Below are 26,507 nucleotides of genomic sequence, written 5' to 3' on the forward strand. Positions count from 1 at the left end.
TATTGAGATATAATTTACATACCATACAATTCATTCAAAGTATACAATTCAGTGACTTTTAGCATATTACATTATTATTACTTCTCATGGTGATAAAATATATATAACATTAAATTTACCTTTTTGATCATACTGTAAACATACAATTCAGTGGTATTAATTATATGCACAATGGTGTACAGCCAGGACTACCATCTATTTCAAATCTTTTTCTTTATTCCAAACAGAAACTCTGTAGACCATTCAGCAACAACTCCCCATTTTTGCCTTCTTCCAGTCCCTGGTAACCTCCTACCTACTTTCTGTTTCTTGATTTGCCTATTCTATATACTTTATGTAAGTAGAATCATGCAATATTTGTTCTTCTGTGTCTGATATTTCACTTAGCACATTTTCAACATTCATCTATGTTGTGGCATGTATCAGAACATCACTGATTTTTGCAACAGAAAAATATTCCACTGTAGGGATATACCACATTTAGTGTCTCCATTCATGTTTATGGATATTGGTGTTGTTTCCATATTTTGGCTGTTGTGAATAATGCTACAATGAATGTTGGTGTGCAAACAACTATTCAAGCCCCTGTTTTCAACTCCCTTGAGTATATACTTAAGAATGAAATTGCTGGGTCATTTGGTAATTCGGTGTTTAGCTTTTGGAGGAAATGTAAAATTATTTTCTATAGTGACTGTACCATTTTAAATTCCCACCAACAACATATAAGGGCTCCAATCCTCTGCATCTTGGATAGCACTTGTCATTTTCTGTTTTTATTTTTGTTTTTAAAGCCATCCTAGTAGTTGTGAAGAGGTATCTCCTTATGGTTTTATCTTGTATTTCCTGTGACTAATGATGCTGAGTATCTTTTCTTGTGTTTATTCTATACCTTCTTTGGAGAAATGTCTATTTGAGTCATTTTTGAATTGGGTTGTTTGTCTTTTTGATACTGAGTTGTAGGAGTTATTTACATACTCTGGTTATTAAGCTCTTATCAGGCACATGACTTGCAAATATTTTCTCCCACACTGTAGGTTTGTTTTTTACTTTTTTAATAATGTCCTTTGATACAAAAGCAATTTTGATGAAGTCCAATCTGTTTTTTTTTCTTTTGTTGCCCGTGCTTTTGTTATGATAAGAATCCATTGCCAAATCCAAGGTCCTGAAGATTTACCCCTGTATTTTCTTCTAGGAATTTTATGGTGTCAGGTCTCACATTTAAGTCTTTAATTCATTTTAAGTTGATTTTTGTGTATGGTGTAAGATAGGGGCTTCATTCCTCTACTTGGGCATATCCAGTTGTTCTAGTACCATTTGCTGAAGAGATTATTTTTTCCTCTTTGAATGAATTTGGCACCCTTGTCAAAAATAGATGTTTAGATTTATTTCTGAACTCTCAATTCTATCCCATTGGCCTATATGGCTATCCTTATGCCAATACCACACTGTTTTGATTACTGTAGCTTTATAGTAAGTTTTGAAGTTGGGAGATGTGAGTGCTTCAGCTTTGTACTTCTGTTTCAAGATTGTTTGGCTATTCTGGCACCCTTGGAATTCCATATCATTTTGAGGGCTGACTTCCATTTCTGCTAAAAAAAGCTGTTGGGATTTTAACAGAGATTGCATTGAATCTGTAGATTGCTTTGGGTAGTACAGACATCTTGACAATATTACTTCTTCCTATCCATGAATGCAATATTTGCATTAAAACACATTTCACTGCAATTCACAAAGCATCACTTTATTGTCATATAAATAATAGTCATTGATGAAGGAAAAAACGAAATCATGACTATTGATATTTATCTAGGGAACCATTTTCATAGAACACTGATGAAGGAACATGGTATACATCTTCAGAGTGGCAGGGGACACAGGGACAAGCACACTAGATTGAAAGCATAAAAGCATATTCTCATAAGAACCAAACAATCTTTGTTGTTGGAGGACCAAATGGAATCATCATTAATGTAAGTAGAATCAAAATTCACAATCTGTAAGTCCTTCTTAAGATATGCATGATTCAGCTTATTTACAGTTCGAGCAAAGGCATATTTAGAAGCACAACTATATGCTTCCAAACTGTACACTTTCTTGAAGTGCAGATCAAAAAATGGATTGTCCTAGAAAAAAAAGAGAGACATGATTGTTTGTAGCCAGGAAAGTAGCTAGATTTCCTGGGAATTCTCTCATATTCTCTTACATATGCTTATTGATTGTAAAGTATCAGTATCAAACAGATTTCTAAAATCTACAAACGAACTTTCTAAAGCTATTTGCTTTAAACATATTGCTTTTAAAGAAAACAATAATATGGAAGATTACTTTGGAAGCATCTGTGACTTTTCAATTATCCAAATAAAACATGCCTCAGAATGCACAGTTATCAAGTCCTCCCAGGGTAGTGAGTTTGAGAAGATACATGGGGATGGAAAAAGAAAATAAATCCCCTTACATACTTCTGGAGTGGAGAAAAGATGTCTTCATTTCTTTACTAGGAAGTTGATCCCTTGTGCTATTCCAATGGTAGCAGGGGGAACAAACCATAAGAGACTCTTAATCATAGGAAACAAACAGAGTTGCTGGAGGGGAGTGGGGTGTGGTGACAGGGTAACTGGGTGATGGATGTTAAGGAGGACACAGGATGTAATGAGCACTGTTGAATCACTAACCTCTCCCTCTGAAACCCATAATATATTATATGTTAATAAATTGAATATAAATAAATAAATAAATAAATAAATAAATAAATAAATAAAGGGGGAAACACAGGATGGCAAGATTAGCTTTTGCCATACTATAGATCACCAGCTTGCTGGTTAATAGCAAGTTAATAGCAAAGAATTACCTTTGAAGTTAATAGCTGGAATCATTAAATCATTTGACTGAAAGTGTCAAATTACTCAAGACTGCCTCTATTGATTGCTCTAGGTTGTTGCTGTATTTTTAGTGGAGATGTTTTAAGAATAAGTGGACATCAAACTTCATCTAGGTCCTATCTGCTAAAATAACAATAATTGCTGTTACAAAGAGCAGTAACAACAATGCCTTGAATTTATAAAATGCTTTTCAGTTTACAAAACGCTTCCACATTCATTAACTGCCTAACCCCTAACTCTTTTTGAGGCCAGAGGTTTTGAATTATTTATCTTTGTGTTCCTAGTGCTTATCTATGGCAAATACTAAGTTCTCAACAAATGTGTGTTGAACTGATCAGAAGTAATCCTATAAAAAGAGAAGTGGAGGTAAACACTGCCGTAAATGACAAGGAGGGGGAGAGAGGTGAAACCAGACTATTAATAATTTGTTACCATGTAGTGTGTAAACATTATACAGAAACAGCTTGCACATTTGCATTTTTCTTTTAAATAGGAAAATTCTTGCAAGGGGCAGGAAAAAGAAGATGAGTTTTGAAGTTAGATAACCATTTTGACTCTCTGATGTTAACCATGGGCAAAGTACTTATCTAATCTGACCTTTACTTTCCCCCCCATTTTAGGTATGGTTGCTATGAAATGTATATGAGAATAATTATAAAAACTGCATAGTGTAGAGTTTATAATATAGCTCTTTTTCCCAAAGCTGCCCTCAAAGGTTGTGATACTGGTGTGAATACTACCTTGCTTCATATCATTAAATTAAAAAAACCCACAATGCTTTCAAACAAGAATGTACAAAAGTTACGTGATTTTAAATGCAGTGTTCCCATGAGCCACACTTTGCAAAATTTTTCCTGGCTGTCATAATTGCAGCATTGGGATCCCTGGGTGGCGCAGCGGTTTGGCGCCTGCCTTTGGCCCAGGGCGCGATCCTGGAGACCCGGGATCGAATCCCACATCGGGCTCCCGGTGCATGGAGCCTGCTTCTCCCTCTGCCTGTGTCTCTGCCTCTCTCTCTCTCTCTCTCTCTCTCTCTCTGTGACTATCATAAAAAAAAACATAATTGCAGCATTAACAACACTTCTGCAGGAAATCTTAATAAAAGGAAATCACACCCATTCCATCACCACATACTAATCATGCTCTTTATATCGTTTTCTCTAAAATATTTTATCCTTATCCTGTAGAAAATATCCATTATCCCTTTGGGATACTCAGAGGGGATTATTTTTCTCCTTTAAGCCTAGTAATTGATGCCTGAGCAGACATGTACATAGAATACAAGGGCCTCTTTCCCTCTCTTTCTCTCCCTCTCCATTCTCTTGTTCTTTTTTCCATAGAATCCTAGACCTTGAAGAGGGTCTCATGGATCATCCAGTGACCTCTTGTTTAGCTGGGACAATAGTTTCCACGGAGGTGGAGCCCAGGTCACACTTGTAGTTGGCAGAGCCAGGATAAGAACCAAGATCTCAGGGAACCCTGGGTGGCGCAGCGGTTTGGCGCCTGCCTTTGGCCCAGGGCGCGATCCTGGAGACCCGGGATCGAGTCCCACGTCGGGCTCCCGGTGCATGGAGCCTGCTTCTCTCTCTGCCTCTCTCTCTCTGTGTGTGTGACTATCATAAATAAATAAAAATTAAAAAAAAAAAAGAACCAAGATCTCAATCAGCTCAGCCCAATGTTTTGCTATACTGTTCCGCCTCCTGGTATACCATATCACTCTCCAAATCCCCAGTCCTTATGATTTCTGCTTTATAGATTGACTTCAATTTCAATTCCATTGCATTTTAAAGTTGACAATTCTCTGGCTCAAAATTATTCTATTTAAAACCATGTCATTGCTATTGAGAAAAATATAATAAGTGCTGACTTCTGAGGTTTCAATTCCAAGAAAGAAGAGAAGTAGAAATTCTCAGAACAACTGGGATATTTTCATTTCATCCACAGAAAATAAATATTTAAAAGAACTGATTTTTGGATATTACAGGTTTTTTTTCCCCTGGCACTTTAGTATTTTAGGTCCTAAAATGATGAGAAAATTAGAAATACCCAACTTCTCTTTTGTTTCTAGATCACCATCAAAGATGATGATCATCGGGAAAGGGAAGAATCAACAAGGTTGAGATAGAATTAAGGTCAGGAAGGTGAGGAGAAAATAGAGCACAGAGAGCTGCTTCCAGGGAATCTAAGTGACAGGCTTGCTGAATACAACCCCAGGCACTGACCAAGCTTGTAGAAAATCATTATGACATCAGTAATATTTGAAAACTTGAGAGAAAAATAAGAAAAGAAAAATGAGTGAAAATAGAGGGAGGGATGATTAATTCCTGAACATTGATTTCTTTTTTAAAAATATTTCTTTTATTTATTAAACAGCACAGTAAGATTTTTGTTTTTAGAGAGTAAGAGAGAGTACATGAGTGGGAGGTGGAGAGGGGCAGAGTGAGAGGGAGAGAGAATCTTAAGCAGGCTCCACACTCAGTGTGGATCCTGATGCAGTGCTCAGTCTCACAATCCTGACATCATGACCTGAGCTGAAATCAAGAATCAGACGCTGGGATGCCTGGGTGGCTCAGTGGTTGAGCATCTGCCTTTGGCTCAGAGTATGGTCCTGGAGTCCCAGCATCAAGTCCCATGTCAGGCTCCCTGCATGGAGCCTGCTTCTCCCTCTGCCTGTGTCTCTGCCTCTCTCTCGCTCTTTGTCTCTCATGAATAAATAAATAAAATCTTAAAAAAAAATTAGATGCTTAACCAACTGAGACACCCAGATGCCCCTTGACACTGATTTCTGATAAAATTCAATGCAGTATAGAAATTTTGGCAAGTACATAAAGGTATAAAGATGAAATAATAACTTAGAAAATGTAATCACATAGAGATACTTATTGTCAAAATACTGCTTTCTTTCATATATACATATTCATGCATACATATACCTATGTATATTTTTGTATTCAAATTTAAGGTTTAGATTTCAGTTTCCAATAATATGAAATTTTCTAAATATGCAAAATGAGATAATAGTACAGAAAAGTTTTGTATTTGGCTGACTTTAAAAAAAACTTACTAAATGATGAACAATTGTGTCCTGAGCCATTCTTATGGAAATATGATTTTTAATGACAGTGTCACATTCTACCATATTGATGTGCAATAGTAACTATTTCCTAAATGTTCAACATTTAGGTTGAATGTATTATCAGAAAAAAGCTCTGTGAATACTCAGGGGGAAAAAAAGCAATGAAATCCAGCACGCTTTCACCAAGAAGTCATGCCAAACATGCAAAATTTTTAAAATAGGATTGATTCCTAGGTGATGATATCAAGATAATAGCAGATAGCATATATTGATTTCAGTAAAGATCATAAGGGCAAAATTCAGGTATTCAGACTAGATAATTAAGTAAGTATTTAAGTAAGTATGGTAAAATTAAGTGCTTATGTCTGTCTGTTTCACCACTGTATCTTCAAAGACTAGTAGAACCTGGTATACCACAAATTCTGGATGAATGAATGAATGAATGAATGGATATATGAATTTGTAGAGATGTTAAACAAGCGGCTCAAAGAAGGCAAATTAATAGATTTCTGGGTAAAGTCTAGCTCCACCCCTGAATAGCTTTGTGACCTTGGGCAAGTCAATTAACTCTCTGAGTTTCATTTTCCTCATCTGTAAATTGGAAGTAATAACTGAATCTAATTCTATAGGGTTTTGTGATGATTATGTGAAATTATATAAGAAAAGAGCTTCATGTGGTTCCTGGCATCTGATAAGAGTTTACTAAGCGTGAGATGGTAGCAGGGAGCGTTATTACAAGCGGTGGTAATAGTAACTCATCAATTACCTACAGGTTACCAGATGGCACTTAGCTCTGCCTGTCTCATCATTTTTATTATTGCTGAATTAAGTCCTACATATTGTGCTCATTAAATCTGCATCATCATACTACAGTGAATATTTGACAATTTGATAGGTGGGAACAATAGGCCAAACTAAGAATATGGTATTCTCTAGGATTAAGAATAAATAAGCTTAAATTCTAATTTATCCAGCAAAACCACAAATACTTATTGAATGCTTAATATCTATAAGGCAGAAGGCTATGATAAAAGATGAAAAGTCATGGTCTCAGTTTTTTAGGTTTCCATCCGGAGGGGAGATAGAGTAAGCCAACTGCAGTTTGTAGAATTATGTCTGTAACATTTATTCTTCAATGCAAGGGGGGTTTTGGGGGAAGGGAAACAAGAGTAGGACTTTACCCAATGGGGAATCTGGGAATGGGGTGAGAGATGGAGGTGACTGGGCATTTTAAACCTCAACAGTCAGCAGTTAAGCACTGATGATATATACGGTTTAAGGAGGAATGACCAGAAATAATGGAGCCAGATCACCAAGGGCCCTAATTTAAATTTTATTCTCTGTAAGTAGAAGCTATGGCAGATCAGGTTAATTGGTAATTCATGCACAAAAGACTTGGAGTTTCAGGTAAGCGTTTAATAGAAATAAAGAATTCAGAACCAAGGAAATACAAGCCAGTCACACTAATTATAAAGTATTGTATTTAATTTTGGAAAAGCTGGAGCATTCCAGGGAAGAGAAAATAGTGTGGTGAGGGTGTTGTAGCAATGTCATGGGAAAGAAATCACAACAATGCTACTATTTCTTAGCATTTGTATTGTCCTATCATATTATCTTATTTGATCTTCATAATGAAAGTTATTTAAAGAATAAAATGAGTACCTTTGACTTAGAAAACCTGAGGGAATATTATCATCTTCAAATATTGGAAAGACTGCTATGTGAAAGGAGGACTGGATTTTTTCTAAGTTGCCCCAAATGGCAAAACCAGAACTGATGGGTGGATGTTAGAGTGAAACAGATTTTTGGTTAAACATAGCAGGAAATTAAAAATAAAGTATGGCAATTCAGAAATTGAATGGATTTCCTCACATGATAAAAGTTTCCCATCAGTGGAAGAATTCAAGGGAAAACTGAGAAAAGCACTCTTCAAGTGGTCAAAGTGAAAGACTGGCATGTAAACCTCCCCCACCACCTTTCAAATCTAAGGTTGTAGGATTTCTGGAGGATCAAGTGGCTAACTGACAGTAGTTTGATGACAACGAGGAAGGAATCTTCAAAATTTAATGGAGGAACTTGGGGGAAGGGTGGTGGTAGAAACATCACATAAAGTTTTAGGATTGACTGGCAGATTGTTCTTAATCTGTTAAGAATCTCTTGGGAAAGATGCTTTTAAATTTAATAGACAAAAATTCAAACTTCACCTTAGAAAAATGGAACAAAAAACCCAGTGGATTATCCCAGCAGAATAACCCATACCACTAAAGAACAATATGTCATCTTAACAGTATATGCCAAGAATAATATGAAGTAGGATATTGAACATAAAGATTTCTAGCATATTGATCCCACATCTCCTTTACAAAACATAACACTTACGGTATCTGCTTCTTTTCCATCAATCATCTGCAGATCGTTCAAAGACCACTTTTTTGTTACTTCATATTTTTCATCTAAACCTATTCTGTAGTGTTTCACCATAATTATTTTTACTTCTTCATTTTTCGTCACTGTAGGACAGAAAAACACTTAGTTTACATGAACTCTTAGAATAAATTATTCATCAAGTTATTTTATTTTTTGTACTTTTAGGGATTTATGTACCTTCTTTTCATATAATGAGTTTAAGCCTACATCATATCTGTACCCCAATTATAAAGCCTGACATATCTAAACCTTCATGAGTTGCTCCCTAATTTGCTCCATATGTTAATATAATTTTTGCTACAACTGTGTTTACATGCTGCCGTGGAAATTTCTGTCAGATGGAACACTGAGCTATGTGCTTTCAGCTATGAGCTTTGTGGTGGAGAATGGGATTCGACTCATGGCAGGAAATAAGAGGCTTAGTGTTAGCATACAGTCAGTGCCAAAGTATTTACCAGAACAAATTGGAATTTTAATTTATGACAATATGGAAAGTGAGGTCAGGAAAGCAAACAGTTCTGCTCACACAGCAACACAGGGTTGAAGAGTGATCATACAAATACAGGTCTGTATGTTTTCTAAACATACTGTACTGAACTGTCTTCTAAAGTTGCTGTGAGAATTTTGACCTACAAGTGCTTGCATCATAGCTACCATTGGCCTGTTTGATTTTGTTTGAGATTTTTTTTTGTTTGAGATTTTTCATCTTCTTTAGCATGTCTCCAAATATTAGCATTCAAAGTGTGCCATCAAAACAAAAAGCTTTAGTACTATACTTTGAAAGGCAAGAGAAAACCATGGCTTATTTGATGTGAACAAAATGAGGGAAATAATTTCCCGGCCTTAAAATCTTTAATCTCCTATGAACACATCAGAAGAATCAATATTTGATGTTAGAGCTCCTGAAATGAAAATTATCAGTGAATAAATAAAGGGGGTATTTACTGAGAATCTGCTATTTACCTGATAGAACTATTACAGATGCCAGAAGTGATACAAGGATGAAACATGGTCCCTGCCCTCTAGAAACTAGGATTTTGTTGAGGAGACAATGCTAACATGCATGAGTCACATAAAATACATAGTTACGACATACAATGCTATATAAGTATATTATAAAGTAGTGGCAATTGGAATTGAATATCTGGAAACTTCTTTCAAGATGGATGATGTCACTTAGAGAGTTGCAAGCCAGTTCTGTCCTCTAAGAGTGAGACTAGAATTTGAGGAACTCTCTTTTCATTCTGGAAAGAACCACTCTGGCATGTCCTCTTGGTGAAGAAGATATAAAGCGATACATTATGATATAATGCTAGATAAGCAATGTGCAACAAACTATATGCTCACCAGGAGTTCTGAGGAGGGAGAGGATTGGAATAGTTAAGGAAGGAATAGTGGGAGAAATAAAATTTGAGAGAGGATTTAAAATGAGTCCTGTTTGTGAAGGCAAGGATGATACTGAGAGTGTTTCCAGGTGAAGGACAGCATGAGGAAATTAATGACAGAGAAGCTGAGACTCACCAAGAGAATTAGAGAAAGTGGACTATATAGATTGGTTGGTGTTAGGATATGGTGGGCAATAGGACTGACTAGGTCGAGAAGACTGTGAAAATGTTTTGAAAGCCTCTGGATTTGCAAAGGGACAGAAACCACTGAGGAGTTGTGATATTTGGATCCTTCCTCTGGTAGAAGGGATGGCTTGCTGGTATGGACTGTGAAGGCTCCAGAATTGGGGTTGGTGAATGGAGTAATTATCCTCTGAGGGCAGAAGTGATACTGAAATTAAGGCCACCAGTTGATCTTAGAGTTGCTCAGTGAGTTTGACCCCATAGACAAGGAATCTGATCAGGCTGACAAATCTAAGAGGTCATTCTGTCAAGTGTTCAGTGAAAGCTCATACAGGAATACATATTCAATAAATCCTCTTTCCTCCCTGAACAGGAGGCTAGTACAGTGGTGCCCTGTTAAAGCAGTATTTTTTTGGGGAGTAGGGATGCACAAGATACACTGAAGAAGGAGAAAAGAAAGGAGGACTGGAGATCCCTAGAAAAGGCAGTGAGGCTTACTGGGCTCTGGCTTTAGACATTTCAGATTCAAATCATGGACACCACTACTTAGAGTGTGGTCTGAGGAAATGACTTGACACCAGAGAGATTAAGCCTCCTTCTGCTCAAACTGGAAAGCACACATCAGACTTCTACAAACTCAGAGGGTTTAAAGATTAAAGATAAGCTAGATAAATGAGGTAGGATAGTGCCTGGTTTGCAGTAAGTGGTTAAGTGTTTTATCTCATTTATTTTAAGAGACTGTTGTAATCTAGGCATAGGATGTGAGCAATGGAATAGACATGGCAAATCTAAGTAAGATTTCAAATGAGGCATTGACAACACTTGATGGAAACCCATACAGGAAAGTATGGAGGGTAAACTGGTTGGGGACAATGATGATTGGTTGATTTATATTTTTACTTTTCATTTATTTTTTTAAAAAAGGATTTTATTTATTTATTTGAGAGAGAGAGCATAAACAGAGGGAGGGGGATGGGAGAGGGACAGAGGGACAAGAAGACTCCTGCTCAATGCAAGGCTCGATCCCAGGACCCCGAGATCATGACCTGAGCCAAAGGCAGATGCTTAACCCACTGAGCCACCCAGGTGCCCCTATTTCTCTTTTAAAAAATATTTTATTTATTTATTTATTTATTTATTTATTTATTTATTTATTTGAGGGAGAGAGAGAGAGAGCATGCATAAGTGGAGGAAGGGAGAGGCAGAGGGAGAGGGAGAAGCAGACTCCTTGCTGAGCAGGGAGTCCAATGCGATGCGGGGGCTTGATCACAACCTGAGCCGAAGGCAGACACTTAACCAACTGAGCCACCCAGGCACCCCATGAGTTTAGTTTTTGACATACAGACAAAGTATCCATAAATGATCTCAGAAGAGAAGGAGGTGGAAGTTTATAATTTAGGAGTAGAGATACAGAATTAAGCTTTTTCTGTGTGAACAGTTTTCCAAGACAAGTTTATAGGGAAAAGAGCAGAGGAAAGAGGCAAGACGGAGCAGAAAAGAAAAAGGTGCCAGCAGAGAGGTCTGGGAGGAGACAAACCCAACAATGCAGTGCCATGGAAATCAAGAGGACAGAGAATTTTAAAACTTGGAAACCATCCTGTGAAGTCACTTTGTTGGAGAAAGCAGAGTTCAGACCTGGCACTGAATCTGACTTAGGGAATACCATTGATTTCTTTCCTGAGGGCAGTTTCTCTGGAATGGTGAGGGCAGAAGACATCTTGTAGACGACTCCTTCTGCACTAATACTGAGTGCATACTGTGTGCCAGTTCCAGGGTTAGGTAGGATTGAAACAAAAAATAGGAAAAGACTAACGGCTATGATTTAGATCACATACTCCAAGAGTTTGCAAGAGGAGGGATTGTATATTCTGGGGGACAAAGGGAGTGACTGCAGGGCATGTCCTTGAGAGGACTCAGACAGGAGATCTTAACTCAGTCTCAAAAAACTGTCCCAGAGTCTGTGAGTCTCCTAAAATTGTCTGCAAAAATTGGTGGGTTTCTGCCTATGTGCATTTCTCCAGCTCTAAGAAAGGTTCATTTCCACTGGTCTAGATGTTAGCTTTGGGAAGAGGAAATGATTAGAAAGGAAGCTATTAGGAAGGAAGCATGGAGTGTCGAAGTAGAGGCGGAGTTGATTCTGTTAGACTTATTCAGGACAAGACCTTGAGGGCAGTTCCCTCCATTAGGAGGCAGTTGTATCTGTTCAGACAAAGGCTCTACCTCAGAACCAAAGGACAATGTTCTTGTTCTGACTTAGCTGTCTCACTAGCTACTTAGAGTGTGGGAGAGAATGGGTATAGGAAGAAATAATTGGATACTATGTGAAAATGTAATCTGAAGCAAATTCCTCTGCTTCATCTACATGTTATGATAGTTAGCCAATTGCCTATAGGCTGATTCATTTCATTAATTTGATAAATATTAGAGTTTCCCTTTTGTACAAAGCCCTGTGGGAGGCATGAAAAAAAATGAATTCCCATAAGGCAGCAATCTTGCTCTCACTGAGATTACAGGGGGTAGGGACTCAGAAAAAATGCATAATCATAGTGCCATGAATGAGGCACAGACAGGGTAATATAGAAAAATGGAGCAGGGACATCTTCATCCAACTGGTGGGGTCAGAGAGAGGTTCTTGAAGGGGGGTAACCTGAGTTGTTTTTTTTTTAATTTTTTTTAAAAATTTTTTATTTATTTACGATAGTCACACACAGAGAGAGCGAGGCAGAGACACAGGCAGAGGGAGAAGCAGGCTCCATGCACCGGGAGCCCGACGTGGGATTCGATCCTGGGTCTCCAGGATTGCGCCCTGGGCCAAAGGCAGGCGCTAAACCGCTGCGCCACCCAGGGAGGGATCCTGGGTAACCTGAGTTGTAAGGGGCAGTGAGAGCAGAATAAAGAAAGGACTAGAGGAACTTCTGGAACAGCATGTGTACAAAAGCATGAAATACTTGACCCTTTTGAGTCACGACAGGTATTTGGTATTGTTGGCATGAAGTGTGAGGGTGGGTAGATTGTAGGAAGCAGGTTAGGCAAGAGGTCTGGAAGGGTCTAGAATGCTAGGCTAAGGAATTCAAATGTTATCCTGAAAGGTGTGTGTATGGAGGGGTAGCTTGGGAGGAGGGTTGTCACTGAAGAAGTTTAAGGGATAACTGAGCTTTAAATTCTAGAAAATTTTCTTGAGGAGTTCTATAAAGGATTGAGAGAGATGTTAAGAAGGTAGGATCTACCAGTTATCGAGTTTTCTTACATTAATGATTACTGTCCTAACTGACACTGAACTAAGAAAATAAGCAGACTTTAAAAATTAACCTTTTGATACAATGATGTAGCAAGAGACAGTACAGACTCCAAATTTGGCAAAAGTAGCCTCCTTTGGAGTCAAGGAGACTCCAAGAATTTTCTTTAGCCAAGAGTCAAAGAAGTTTACTCATGCTGGAGTGGACCCAATCCCTGATTTTCACACTTGGGCTCTGCTGCCAGCTAAAATTAAATGGCCATATCCACACTAACGCAGCAACAAAGTGGAAACTCATCACCTTGTCTTAAAACAGAAATGTGTTTATATAGTCAAAGTGTTAGAGAGTTGGTTTTAGTAACATCAGAGGGGCCATTATGTAATTATGATTTAGTGAGTAATATCTATAGACTAATGGAATTTCAGAATAACCTGTTCAAGTATTAATATTTTAGTTAGCATTTTCAGAATTACAGTCTTAACTTCATGCCAACCATTTATTTTCACTTTTAATTTCAAAAGAAACACTCATTAACCGCCTCTCTTACCATGACAAAATAGTCACTGTAATTCATAAGACTAGATGGAAAGAAGATTGGCTAATTCCACCAATATGATTTTGCAGAATAGAGGAAAAACAATAGCTCACAAATAAACTACATAGAAATGCTTTAAATAAACAAATGACTGTTATTTTATAATCTTAGTATTACATAATTGTTTTCATCATTGAAATTAAATAATATGAAGAAACCATCATGAGATATCAAAGATAGGAAGCCCCAGTGAAAATGTTTCAATATATTGATGATGTCTTGGGGTCATTGAGAACACTATTATTGATTTCACTAACAAAGCAATTTTCAAGGGACACCTGGGTGGCTCAGTGGTTGAGCATCTGCCTTTGACTCAGGGCATGATTCCGGGAGCCTGGGATCGAGTCCTGCATCGGGCTCCCTGCAGGGAGCCTGCTTCTCCTTCTGCCTGTGTCTCTGCCTCTCTCTCTGTGTCTCTCATGAATAAATAAATAAAATCTTTTAAAAATTCTCAAATATATTTTTTCTAGAAATATTTTTATAACATCAATTCTTGGGCTATACTGAGTACTATAGATTGAATGTTTGTGTCCCCTCCAAAGTTTATTTTTGAAATCTTAACCCCCAAAGGTGATGGTATTAGCAGTTGGGGACATTGGGAGGTGATTTGGCATTAATACCCTTATACAAAGACTCCAGAGAGATCCCTTGCCCTTTCCACCATATAAGGTTACAGGAAGATGGTGATCTCTGAGGAGGTGGTCCTAACCAGACACTGAATCTACTAGTGCTATGATCTTGGACTTCCCAGTTTCCAAAACTGTGAGAAATAAATGTTTGTTGTTTATAAGGCTTGTTAATTTATTCTTATTTGACACTCTCATTGTTACTATTCTTACCATAAATAGCTTGACAAAATTGTTAGATTCCCTGGTTCACAGAGAAGTTCTGTTCTGACATTAAAATGTAATATGGGGGCAGCCCGGGTGGCTCAGTGGTTTAGCACTGCCTTCAGCCCAGGGTGTGATCCTGGAGAACTGGTATTGAATCCCACGTCGGGCTCCCTGCATGGAGCTTGCTTCTCCCTCTGCCTGTGTCTGTGCCTCTCTCTCTCTCTCCTCCCGTGTCTCTCATGAATAAATAAATAAAATTTTTAAAAATAAAATAAAATGTAATATGTATGGATAATTTATAATACCATTCTCATAATTCTAGAAAATGCTATTTATTTTAAAATTAATATTTATAAACAAAAATGTTTTCCTAAGTATATGAGAATATTTAAAATAATCTGTATCTGAATATGCATATAATTTTATTTATAAAATGTATAACAATATTTCAATTTTCATTATGTATTAAATATAATGCTTATATATGTTTAGTGTGTATTGTTTTTATTATAAATATGTATAGTATATACTATTTATACAAATATATTTCAGCATGTTATCACAGTAAATTAATTTTTCCATATATTTAAAAATATAATCCTACCTCTTATTTTATTTTTTTGGAACATAATTTATCATATTTGTTTTTTTCCTAGTTAGGATTTAACAGGAGAGCACTATGTGCCTTATGTGGGTGTTATTATTTCCATTTCAGAGATGATAACACTGAGGCCAGAGTGGTTAATTACCTTGCCCCAAATTTCACAGCTGGCAGGGTGGACAAAGTAGAGCCAGGTTCTATACCATGTATGTCTGATCTCGAGCATTCTAGAATCCATTCTAGCATGTCCTGCTACTTCCCATTTAATTATGGTGAATGCTGGATATACTATTTCAATCCTTTGGAATATCTTTAATTCATTTGCACCCATAATTGCACAAGTGACTTATCCCTTTCTAGTGCCTGTGTATAAAAGGGCTCCTCCATCCTCTATAAGAAGATGCTTTTAACTGATAGGGATAACGATGTTCGAGGCTAGGGGAAGCTAATCTCAAGGAGAAATGACCATGCAAATTCTGAGTTGGGAAGAGACTGAGGTGCCAGGAAATCCTCAATGTAAATCCTAGTAAATACATAAAGGGAGATTGGGTTTAGGACATCTGATTTTTGACATCAATCAGGTAAGGTATCAAGATACAGTAAATCACAGTCATTTGGTTGTGAGACTCCTACAAAAGACAGATTCTAATCAGATAAATAGAAATTTTAACTTATCTAAACATACTTTTCTTTAGTTTGAAAAATGCCTGATGGAATTCAGCCGCTCTAGCCTTCGGTTCTTGTAAATTTAGAACTGCCAGATTGTAGGATATAAAGAGAAAATTCTAACCATCAGTCTCTACTCTGTGAAGGTGGCCAACATTCAAAATCGGGAGTTACCTGCCTTGATAATTGTAATATGACCTGTTGGATTCATATCAATAGAAATCTACTGAGTAAGCATGATCACAGATTAAAGTCTATCAGTCATCACATTGACTTCATTTCAAATTACCATTCTGCCTCAATGTACTTGAAATGGTCATAAAGAGATGTTACATTTAGGATAAGTGCTCTCAAATTGATGGATGTGTTATAGAGGAGAGTTATGAAAAATTAGTGAATAAGTATCAGTTATAATGTTAACTTTTATCTGAAATATCACAATCTTGCTTTCTCTTCAAATCTGAGAGGACCTTGTTTTTTTCTTCCTTACTTCTTACAGAAGAGAATCGTTGGATTTTACTAATTAAAATGATCACCTACTCTCCTTGGTCATTTTCCAGATGAGAAAATTGAACCCTAAAGAAGTTGCTTTCATACATGCTAACAATGTTAACCCCTTCACCTTCTGATCCGTGTTAAAATGATTCAGGTCATTTGTGAAAAAAGACAGCAGGTAACCCCCGTGCACAGTATCTTTCTTACAACTCAGGGATAACAGAAAAAAAAGACATTATCCATTTCCAAAAGTTTAATTCTAGGGGACTTTTTTTTTATAATGCCATATAGGACAAGTTTAGTTAATTATAGGGTTGGAGAGAGGAATTAAGATATATTTGGTAAGTTAGATTTATACATTGCTAGGATTTTATTTTTATAAGTTTAAAAAATTACTTGCATACTAATGTTACATGATGAGTAACTAACTTTATAAAGAGGATCATTATTAGTAACAAAATTATTAAATATTAATGTTGGATAAGCATCTTCTCTAATATATTAAGTCAAAATACTTAAAGATATAGTGATTTCGTGGTTAGGATACAATATAGTTTCTAAAATTATTTCATTTGACTTTTTTCCATAACTTGCTTTCTTTCTTTTTCCTGGCCAGTTAAGTTTTTTACCTTGCTGGTACGCCAAGTTCTCATACTTTGTATTTATATAGCAACATATGCTAGGTAAAGCATTAGGTAAATATTAGTATGCTTATTATTGAGTAAATATTATTCTTATTAGAATTGATAGAATTTTTGAAAGTTCTTAGCCATTTTATTTAAAGCTGTTTTGCTTCCCTTACAATACTTCATCTTGACAATTTTAGAGTCCTTCTGAGGCAATTATCAGGAAGAGAATTATAATAAGTTGTTTTCTGAAAATGCTGAGGTGTGTGCCTTAAAAAAGAAAGTCCACAAAGAACACTTAGAATTTCTGAGCTCTTTCCTCCTAAGCCCCTGAGAAGTAGTAAAAGGCATGGATTGGGAAAAGGGAAAGCTATATATTAAATTCAGTAATGGCACAAACATTTCTGTCTAAATTCAGCACAAACATTGCAGGTTAGGCAAATCATAATTAAATGCAAAAGCCTATTCTCACGTATGGATAATTTTCGTGCATTTTAAGAACATGAGGGAGAATCTGTATTTAGTTAAATAGTTTAGAGAGCAGCCTCTTATCCTTAAAGTTCCCACTTCATGAACTAATTTCTATGATTAAAGTATTGTTTCTGCAAGCATACTTCCTAGAAGAGAAAGAATTTTTAGAAGATCATTTCTCTTTTCAAAATAAACCACCAGGAAGTCTAAGTAAGCCCTTAAAAGAAAATCTAAGGTCTTTTTTTTTCTTTCTTATCACGAAAAGACAGAATCTAAGTTATCCAGGCTCTTGGAAATAGAGCTGTATAACTCCATTCTCCAGTGTATTTAAAAATATACATAAAGCTCTCTGTTGAATTTTTTAAAATGAGCTCTTACACATTAAGGTTGCATACCGTGCAAGTGAATTAAATAAAGGCTTGGAGACAAAATAATCAAAAGCAGGAAAATACATACCCAGTTTTCTTCTGAACAATCCACCAAAATATTCTTAATACGATATTATTTTTCTGTCTTCCATTTTAGCACTGAAAATAAAATTCAGTGGAATCCAAATTCCCAAACTTGGCATAATTAAGCTCTATCACCTGAAGATACACGTGCTGTTACCATTCAGGAAAATAAATACAAAAATGTCCTTCTACCACCCAAGGCTCTTGTGGAGTTATTTACATTTTGAAGTGATAACAAAAAGAACAGATTACCTGACACGCAGAGGTAATACCTGTCCTGGACCGAGAACTCTATTTCAATAAACTCGTAGAGATTCTGTGAGAGTGGCTTAAACAGTTTCTTCTCCAAGTCCTCCTTCACCAATGATGACATTTCCTCCACTTCCACTTGGCCTGATGTCTTGGCTCCAGATCACCCTTTGCTCTCCTTTGGCTCCCTAGATTTCTTGTTTGGGTTTGCACCTCCCAGCCCTCACTCTCTTAACTTCTCATTCCCAGCCAGACCCAGGCTCTGGGAGGCGGTCTGCGTGGTCAGACCCCTCACTGCGGTCCGTGCCCAGTGGCAGCGACAGCAGCAGCCCAAATCCAGCAGCAGCACTCGCCCCACCGGCAATCCTCAGCATCCAGGCTCAAGAAGGCTGCTCTCTGGAGCTCTCCTGTGGTTTGCTGATGGGGAACACATTTCTGAACACCAGCAGCTATACTTGTGGAGTCCCTTGCTTATTCTAGTCTAGTAGCGTTTTCCCCTTTCACATCACTCTGCAGAGGAAGACCAACGGCTTCAGCTTGATTCCATTATATAAATCAGCTGTCTGGCTCTATTGATTGGGATCATCTTCCATTAAGAACTTCGCTATCATCGGCAGGAGACAAAGCACCAGGGCTTGCTCCTGACACTTCCAACAAGTCTCTTGCCCTCCTTCTTTCCCTTCCTGCAATTCATCAGACCTTCGCAATCATGAAAGTCAGCACCAATTCCTGTGTCCAAATAATTTTTTAAATGGGCTCACTTTGATGTTGTTTATTCTCCTACACATAAATAAAAATTTATTAAGGTATCTACTGGGGCAAAGCTTTATATTTGTTTCTTGGGAGGGTGAATTTTCTATCCCCAAGGAGCTCATAATCTAATCGAGATGACTACACCAAATAATTAGCATGAATGTTTAATTAGCATAAATGGCACAAAAGAAAACATAGAAAAGATATTTGTACCTGAAAAGTATCAGAGGAGGTACTATGGGAGAAGCTCTGGAACTTGAAGAATGAGGGAAAAGTATCAAAGTGGAGGGGAAGGAGCCTATTCCACAGACCAGACACTGAGCCAAAGCCCTGCATTAGAAAGCTCAGGGAGTGTTTGGGAGGACAGGAAATAGTTTTCCTGAGTAGTAGCATATGTGAAAGTAAAAGATAAGACTGGAAAGATAGATTGGGGCCAGATCAGGAAGGGCATTGAATGCCAGATTAATCCTTTGGATTTTATTCCGTAGGAGTAGAGAGCCAGTGAAGGTGTTGGGGACATTCATCCATTCAACAAATATTTCTCAAGGGCTGATTTTGGGCCAGGCTCTGTTCTAGGAACTGGGAAGACACAATGAAAATAACAAGTCAATTCCCTGCTCCTGTAGATTTTAGAGGGAAAGAGGGAAAATAAAGAAATAAAGCAGCGGCCATTCGGTGTGCACTCAGCTGCAAGTTACAGAACATATGACATAAAGTTGTAAGTAGGGAAGACTTCAAATAATGTCTCACAATAAAATGTCTGCAAGTAGGCAGTTTCAAAGTTAGCTCAGGGCTCATAGAGGGTCCCAAGTGTTTTGATTCTTCCAATCCTCAGCTGTTGGCTTTTTGTCCTTAGGCTGCTATTGTTCAGCTCCAAGAAAGGAAGAAAGGGAGTCAGGGATTGGTAGCTCTTCTTGATTTCTCTTTATGTCAGAAGCAAACTCTCAGAAACCAGCCAGAGACTTCCCTCTATATCTTGGTGCCCAAGATTGGGTCACATGGCCATCCTTAGGAAACAAGTACTTGTCATTTTTGGTTCCTACCATGGGAAACAGGATTTTCTAACAAGGAGGAAGAGGTTGGGAAAGGCAGGCAATGAATAGTGTTCTATGGCTTCCAAATTAGCTGCTCTAAAGAAAAATTAATGGCATGGCTGGGGCTAGACTGAACTATGGGGTCCTGGGTGGGACATTTGTCTCGCTGAACCTCAGTTTCTTCATCTGAAGAGTGATATCTAGGGTCTTTTCCTACTTTAATATCTCCTAATCTGTTTGTGATTCTGGGGCTGTAGTAAAACAACGTGGTAGACTACCAGAGAACTAATGTTATGCTTTTGGATATAGAAATGGAGAAGAGGGTGGGGTGCCTGAGTGGCTCTTTTGGCTCAGCATCCGACTCTGGATTTCAGTTTAGGTCATGAAGTCAGGATTCTGAGATTGAGTGCCATGTCAGCCTCCACGCTGGGTGTGGAGCCTGCTTGAGATTCTTTCTGTCCTTCTCCTTCTTCCCTTCTCTAAAAAAAATGGAGAAGAGGACTTGAATGTAAGATATATTTGGATGATAAAATCAATAAGCCATGGTACCTAATTGGATATCAAAGGTGGAAGGTGGAGGTAATGACATAACTACTTTCCACTTCCATCTAGGGAATGAGATAATGGACCTACAGGGAGATTTTTAGAAGACATTATATACAGTTTATTAATTATTTCCTAGGTGTTTTAGTCCTCTATGGAGAACAATAACAACAACAAAAAACTGGTATGACAGTCAGAATGCTTATCAACAGCATTGTTATTGAAATTTAATAAGATGCTTGTTTATGGAATTAAAAAAAAATTTTTTCTCTCCTGTTATAGTGTAAGTTTTATGAGGGCAGGAACCATGTTTCTTCTGCTTACCATACAACCAGGATATGTGATATGCAGTGTCTAGCACATTATCAACATTCTTGCATTCATTTATTCACTCAATTTATTTGTAAATATTTATGAAAAGAACAAAAAAGTGAATCAAATAGTCTTATAATAACTTTCTTTCATTTTTGCATAGCTGATTTTGCAGTTATATATCCTCATAGCTGGAGTGGACAGTTATTAGTCTTTACCAACGATGTATTCAGTATCAATATCCATTTGCTCTTGTTGCCATGAATGCATGCACTTTAGCTGTGAAGGTCTCAACTGCACTTCCGCAGGAATACTACAACTTTCTCTGAACGTTCTTAAGAGAAGAGTGGCTATATATTCCAGGATGGCCTTAAGTAATGTTGAAATGAGATGTTCAGAAGCTGACATAGTTCCAAATTGAAATATTTGCTATCAACAAGTGTGTTCAGGAATGATTTGCCAATTGGTTAGAATATTCTTATTGTATTGATTTGTTTGACAGTCTTAAGGGAAAAGTCATATTATAGTGCTAATAAATATTTTTTAAGGTTCTGAATCTTTCTGTAAGACCAATCTATCAAAACATTATCTACGTTATAAAGAATCAAAGGATTCAGGCTTAAAAGAATTACAAATGGCAATTCCTCAAAAATGGAAACAAGCAGAATCTCCAGAGACCCTAATTTCTTTGTCAGTTGATAGGAATATAGTACAAAACTTTTGGAAACTAACATCAACAGAAGAGATGATGGAAAAATAACGAAATAGACCCCCATAGTGTTCACTAAGATATCTAAGAGAATTATAATGGGTGTCTGGCTGGCTCAGTTGGTAGAGCATGTGACTCGAACTCAAGGTCATGAATTCAAGCCTCATGTTGGGCATAGAGATTACTTAAGATTTTTTAAAAAGATATTTTATAAAAAAAAAGATATTTTATAGAGCTATAAAAACATTTTTTCCTCATGGCCAAAGATTATTCTAGTCTATGAATTTGTTTTCTGAAATGCAATGGAATTGTCAGTGGGGAATATGATAAGGAAACCATTGGGAATTAATGGCATTTTTCTGGAAACCCTTATTTTTAAAACTCCAACATCCCCTAAATGTATTTCCTATGGAGAAGGAAATTAAAAAAAACATTTATTTATTTATTTGGGAGAGAGAAAGAGAGACAGAGAGAGAGTGAGGAGGAGGGGTAGAGGGAGAGGTAGAGAATCCCAAGCAGACTCCACGTGGATCATGAAACTTGACTTTGGGCTTGATTCCATGACCCCAATATAATGACCTAACCTGAAATCAAGAGTTTGACACTCAACATATTGAGCCAGGTGTCCCTGGAGGAGGAGTTTTTAAATACCTCACTGATTCATTATGAGGTCCAGCCAGTCCACCATCCTGGGTAAAGTAATGAAACTTATGTGTCTGTAGATATAGCTTAGCTGGTGTACAGGGAGGCAAATTACTCAGAAGAAAGGTCTCCTTGGGAGTCCTATAAAACTCACAGATTAATTCACTTTTGTGTTAACTGCAGAACTGAAACCTGGATTCTATACAACCCCCAACTGGAAGAGGTGACTATCATTTCTAAGTCTGTAAACAGTCCAGATCTTTTTTATTTCTAGATTTTTTTTTCAGAGACCAAGGGACTACTTCTTTTTCAATTTTCAGTTTTGGAATTTTACTTTAACCATTTCTCAACCTAGTCTTTAAAAATTTTACATTTTCTTGCCACCATAGAATTACTTGCGTAAGGTATCTAGGAGTAGGTGTCCTACTTGTCCATCACTAACAGGTTAATTATGTGTAGGGAGAGCCCCAGTGGCTCAGCGGTTTAGCGCTGCCTTCAGCCCTGGGAGTGATCCTGGAGACTCGATCCTATCAAGTCCCACGTCAGGCTTCCTGAATGGAGCCTGCTTCTCCCTCTGCCTATGTCTCTGCCTCTCTCTCTGTGTCTTAAATAAATAAATAAATAAATAAATAAATAAATAAATAAATAAATAAATAAAATCTTTTGAAAAAAAGGATAATAATGTGTGCAAGAGATAATACTTTTTCTCTTTTGCACATTCATAAATTATAGGAATGTAGGTTTGCCCTGAGCTCAGGGCTAACGTAATTGTTCCTTGAAATTACAGAGTTGGCCTACTTGGGAATTTGTTGACCAACGTTCTGCTCTTCTTAAGGCTGCTGTGTAGGTGCATGATGAGATAGTAGTAAACACGGTGAATACAGGCTAGACCCCCAACTCTGTGTCTTCTTTCCAGATCCACATCCCAAAGCCCCTTTGCTTAAGCAAAAGGCTGTGGTTGTGTATGTCCTCACATCACTAAATCCTAGAATGTCCTCCAGGAGAGAAGAGAAAATACTGTTTATCAGCACTAATCAATGCCAGGCTCTGAGTGTGGCGTTTGCAATACACATTGTTTTACTTAGTCTCCAACAAAGCTAAGGGTAGATAAATATATGATTGTTCCCATTTTCCTTATGAGGAAACAGTATTCTGTGGAAATATGGTAGCCCACCTTAATGCTTGACAAAGAGGATAATACATCTCTGTCCCACATTTACTGCTTCCACCTTTGGTAAGAATGTCTTTAGTAATAAAATGTTACTAAAACAATCTTTTTCGTTATGAAAGTTTTGAACATGATGTCTTTTTATGTTAGTTTACACACAGATTGAAAATGGTCAGTTCTGTGTTTTATTTCTTAAACTTTTATTTGTAGGAATCAGGACAATGTTGGTATCAAAATTTTTCATCTTTTTTAAACATAAAAAATTATATTTCTGTATCATATTTTACTTAATCCAAGAAATATTTGTTCTTTAATTAAAGTAGTTCTTGGTATTTCTAGTCTAATATGTTCGTGTGTATGTGTGAGTGTGCAATGCTCTAAAATGTATGTCCTTCCCCCTAAATTCTTATGTTGAAATCCTAACTCCCAATGTGATAGCATTAGGAGGAACAGCCTTTAAGAGTTGATTAAGTCATGAGAATGGAATCTTCATGGATGGGACAATCATAAAAGAGACCCTAGAGAACTTCCTTGTTGCTTCCATGAGGAGGAAACAGGAAAAAGAAACAGGAAGCAGGCTCTCACCAGACACCAAATCTGCTAGTGTCTTGGTGTTGGACTTCCCAAGCCTCCAGAAATGTGAGGAATAAATGTTTTGTGTTTGAGCCACCCAATCTACGGTATTTTGTTATAGTGGCCTGAATGGACTAGGTCAGTGTGTATGCATGTGTGTGTGTGTGTGTGTGTGCGTGTGTGTATGTATGCACACTTTGATGATCTAGGGTAAATGTATTTAGGATAGATGATTTAGTATCGATTCCAAATAGATGTACTTTGGTGTTTTCTCTTGTTTTCATTTGTTTTCTTCCAGTTATGGGTGCTCCAAGTAGTCCCATAGCTCTGTTATAAGAGTTATTAGAGAATACAGCCCTATCTCTGAGAGGAAAAGAATGCAATGTCTTCTTTTGTGCCTGCCCTTCCCCGACATTCTAACATTCACTGATGAGGACTTGCTGAGATACTTGATATCTCGGACTTCAGTTTATCACTAATATTGCAGAATATGTCACAATAGGAAGGCTTCAGTGGTTCACAGTCAGTGCCAGAGTCCTCATTAAGAAAAGGTTTCTCTGACTCAGCCAGAGATGGAGTACATTTCTTGCTCAGAATGTTCTAGTGTCATTTTAAAACATTGGACTTATAGAAGCAGTTTCCTTTTAAAAGTGAAAAAGAAAAAAAAGAAACTCTAAAAGCACTCTTATAAAAATATTCTTTTGACAAGATATATACACAAATTTAATTTCATGGAAGATTTCACCTTTGCACACAATTTTACAAACCTTTAAAGAAAGGGTATAAGGAAAAGTTTTCTATTTTCTTCTGTATGGTGCAGAATAACACCAAGAACAAGTTTTTGTTTGGCTTTATTTGATTCCATGGAATATATGATTTATATTCATAAAGAGGATATCTCAATGTCATATGGTATTGAAAATAATAAGATTATTTCTATAGAATGGGTGCTAATATATATATGTATATATGTAGCAGTTAGATTTTTTTCAAGCAAGTTTTTTTTTTTGTATTTTGGAGAGAATGGGTTTTCAAATTAGTTAATAGAGAGAAACTCACATTACTTGATGTCCAACTGTGTGCCTACTATGTGCCAGGTGCTGTTCTAAAACCTTTATAAATGTTAGCTTATTTTAATCTTTCCAATAGTCCTATGAGGTGGTTATTATTGTTATTCCAGTTTTACATATGAGAAAACTTTCACACAAGTTACCAGTTACTTGCCCAATCTTACTTTGTAATGGAGCTGGATTTGAATGCAGGCAGTCTTACTCTATAATTTGTGTTCTGAACCACTTGGCCATACTGCCTTGTTGCAACTTGACCATGAGTAGATTTAAAAACTTTGCTAGGTGTAGATATATTTCTTAGGACATATTAATCTGTAAATAAAGGTACTCTTTTCTTGTTTCAATTTGTTTTTCAACCGCTTTTACATTCTTAGACTTTTCAAAAAAATTTTTTATTTATCCATGATAGTCACACACACACACACACACACACAGAGAGAGAGAGAGGCAGAGACACAGGCAGAGGGAGAAGCAGGCTCCATGCACCGGGAGCCCGACGTGGGATTCGATCCCGGGTCTCCAGGATCGCACCCTGGGCCAAAGGCAGGCGCTAAACTGCTGCACCACCCAGGGATTCCCATTCTTAGACTTTTCAATTCAACCTGTGTCCACAAAGATACCAGTACTTCAGGACTAGTAAGGATGAGCTCCTCTCACAGCAGATGCATGATAAATATGTCTTAAATGAATTAAAATGCAGTTGTCAGTCCTAAGGAAAAGTCATGGTTTTCCTTTTCCTCTAAAAATGGAACTGGACCTACACAGGTCAACATAAAACATACAAAGGATATCTAATTTTTCTTTTTTTAAAAAAATATTTTTTGGGGGGATCCCTGGGTGGCGCAGCAGTTTGGCACCTGCCTTTGGCCCAGGGCACGATCCTGGAGACCCGGGATCGAATCCCACATCGGGCTCCCGGTGCATGGAGCCTGCTTCTCCCTCTGCCTGTGTCTCTGCCTCTCTCTCTCTCTCACTGTGTGCCTATCATAAATAAAAAATAAATAAATAAAAAATAAAATAAATTTTTTTTTGTTTGTTTATTCATGAGAGACACAGAAAGAGAGAGAGGCAGAGACACAGGCAGAGGGAGAAGCAGGCTCCATGCAGGGAACCTGATGTGGGACTTGATCCTGGGACTCTGGGATCACGCCCTGGGCTGAAGGCAGGTGCTCAACCGCTGGGCCACCCAGGTGTCCCTCTACTTTTCCTCTTTGCCTAGCACTCTCCTTTCTTCTGGTAGAAGAATCCATCTTTTCCATGGAGAAGCCATCCCATGTGTGACAGTGGGACTGTTCCCCCTGCCACGTGCTTGACCACTGTAGAGGCATGAGCACGAGTCTGGCCTAGTCTTAGCTAATGAGAATACTCCTTCCCCTAGTCACAGTGAGTGGTTCAGGGCTGTGCATATGATTAGAATCATATGTGCATATGTGCAGAATAGTGCCTAATTGTCTCTCAGCATCAAATCCACACCTTGCTCTGTAATCTTGAAGCTGGGCCCTGTGAATATCTCTTTCACCTGCCAGCTA

The 26,507-nt window shown here is 37.5% G+C and overlaps 1 protein-coding gene across 1 annotated transcript; it reads right to left on the minus strand.

Annotated features, from left to right (window-relative positions):
• Window positions 1-1,856: 1,856 nt before the first annotated feature.
• Window positions 1,857-18,298, minus strand: EXOC1L (exocyst complex component 1 like). Its single transcript, XM_055339630.1, has 3 exons — window positions 18,178-18,298; window positions 8,335-8,465; window positions 1,857-2,123 (listed from the first exon to the last, which is right to left on the minus strand). The coding sequence occupies exons 1-3, from the start codon at window positions 18,296-18,298 to the stop codon at window positions 1,857-1,859; spliced, it is 519 nt and encodes a 172-aa protein (XP_055195605.1).
• Window positions 18,299-26,507: the final 8,209 nt, after the last annotated feature.

This window comes from Nyctereutes procyonoides, unplaced genomic scaffold, assembly GCF_905146905.1.
Source record: "Nyctereutes procyonoides isolate TBG_1078 unplaced genomic scaffold, NYPRO_anot_genome, whole genome shotgun sequence".
Taxonomy (NCBI): Eukaryota; Metazoa; Chordata; class Mammalia; order Carnivora; family Canidae; genus Nyctereutes; species Nyctereutes procyonoides.

What these genes read in the sequence shown, in the direction of transcription:
- EXOC1L (XM_055339630.1), bottom strand. Translation starts at nt 18,298, where the DNA reads ATGTCATCATTGGTGAAGGAGGACTTGGAGAAGAAACTGTTTAAGCCA. An exon ending in GTATTACCTCTGCGTGTCAG is followed by an intron (nt 8,466 to 18,177) that starts GTAATCTGTTCT and finishes TCTGTCCTACAG; the next exon opens with TGACGAAAAATGAAGAAGTA. An exon ending in ATGGAAAAGAAGCAGATACC is followed by an intron (nt 2,124 to 8,334) that starts GTAAGTGTTATG and finishes TTTTTTTTCTAG; the next exon opens with GACAATCCATTTTTTGATCT.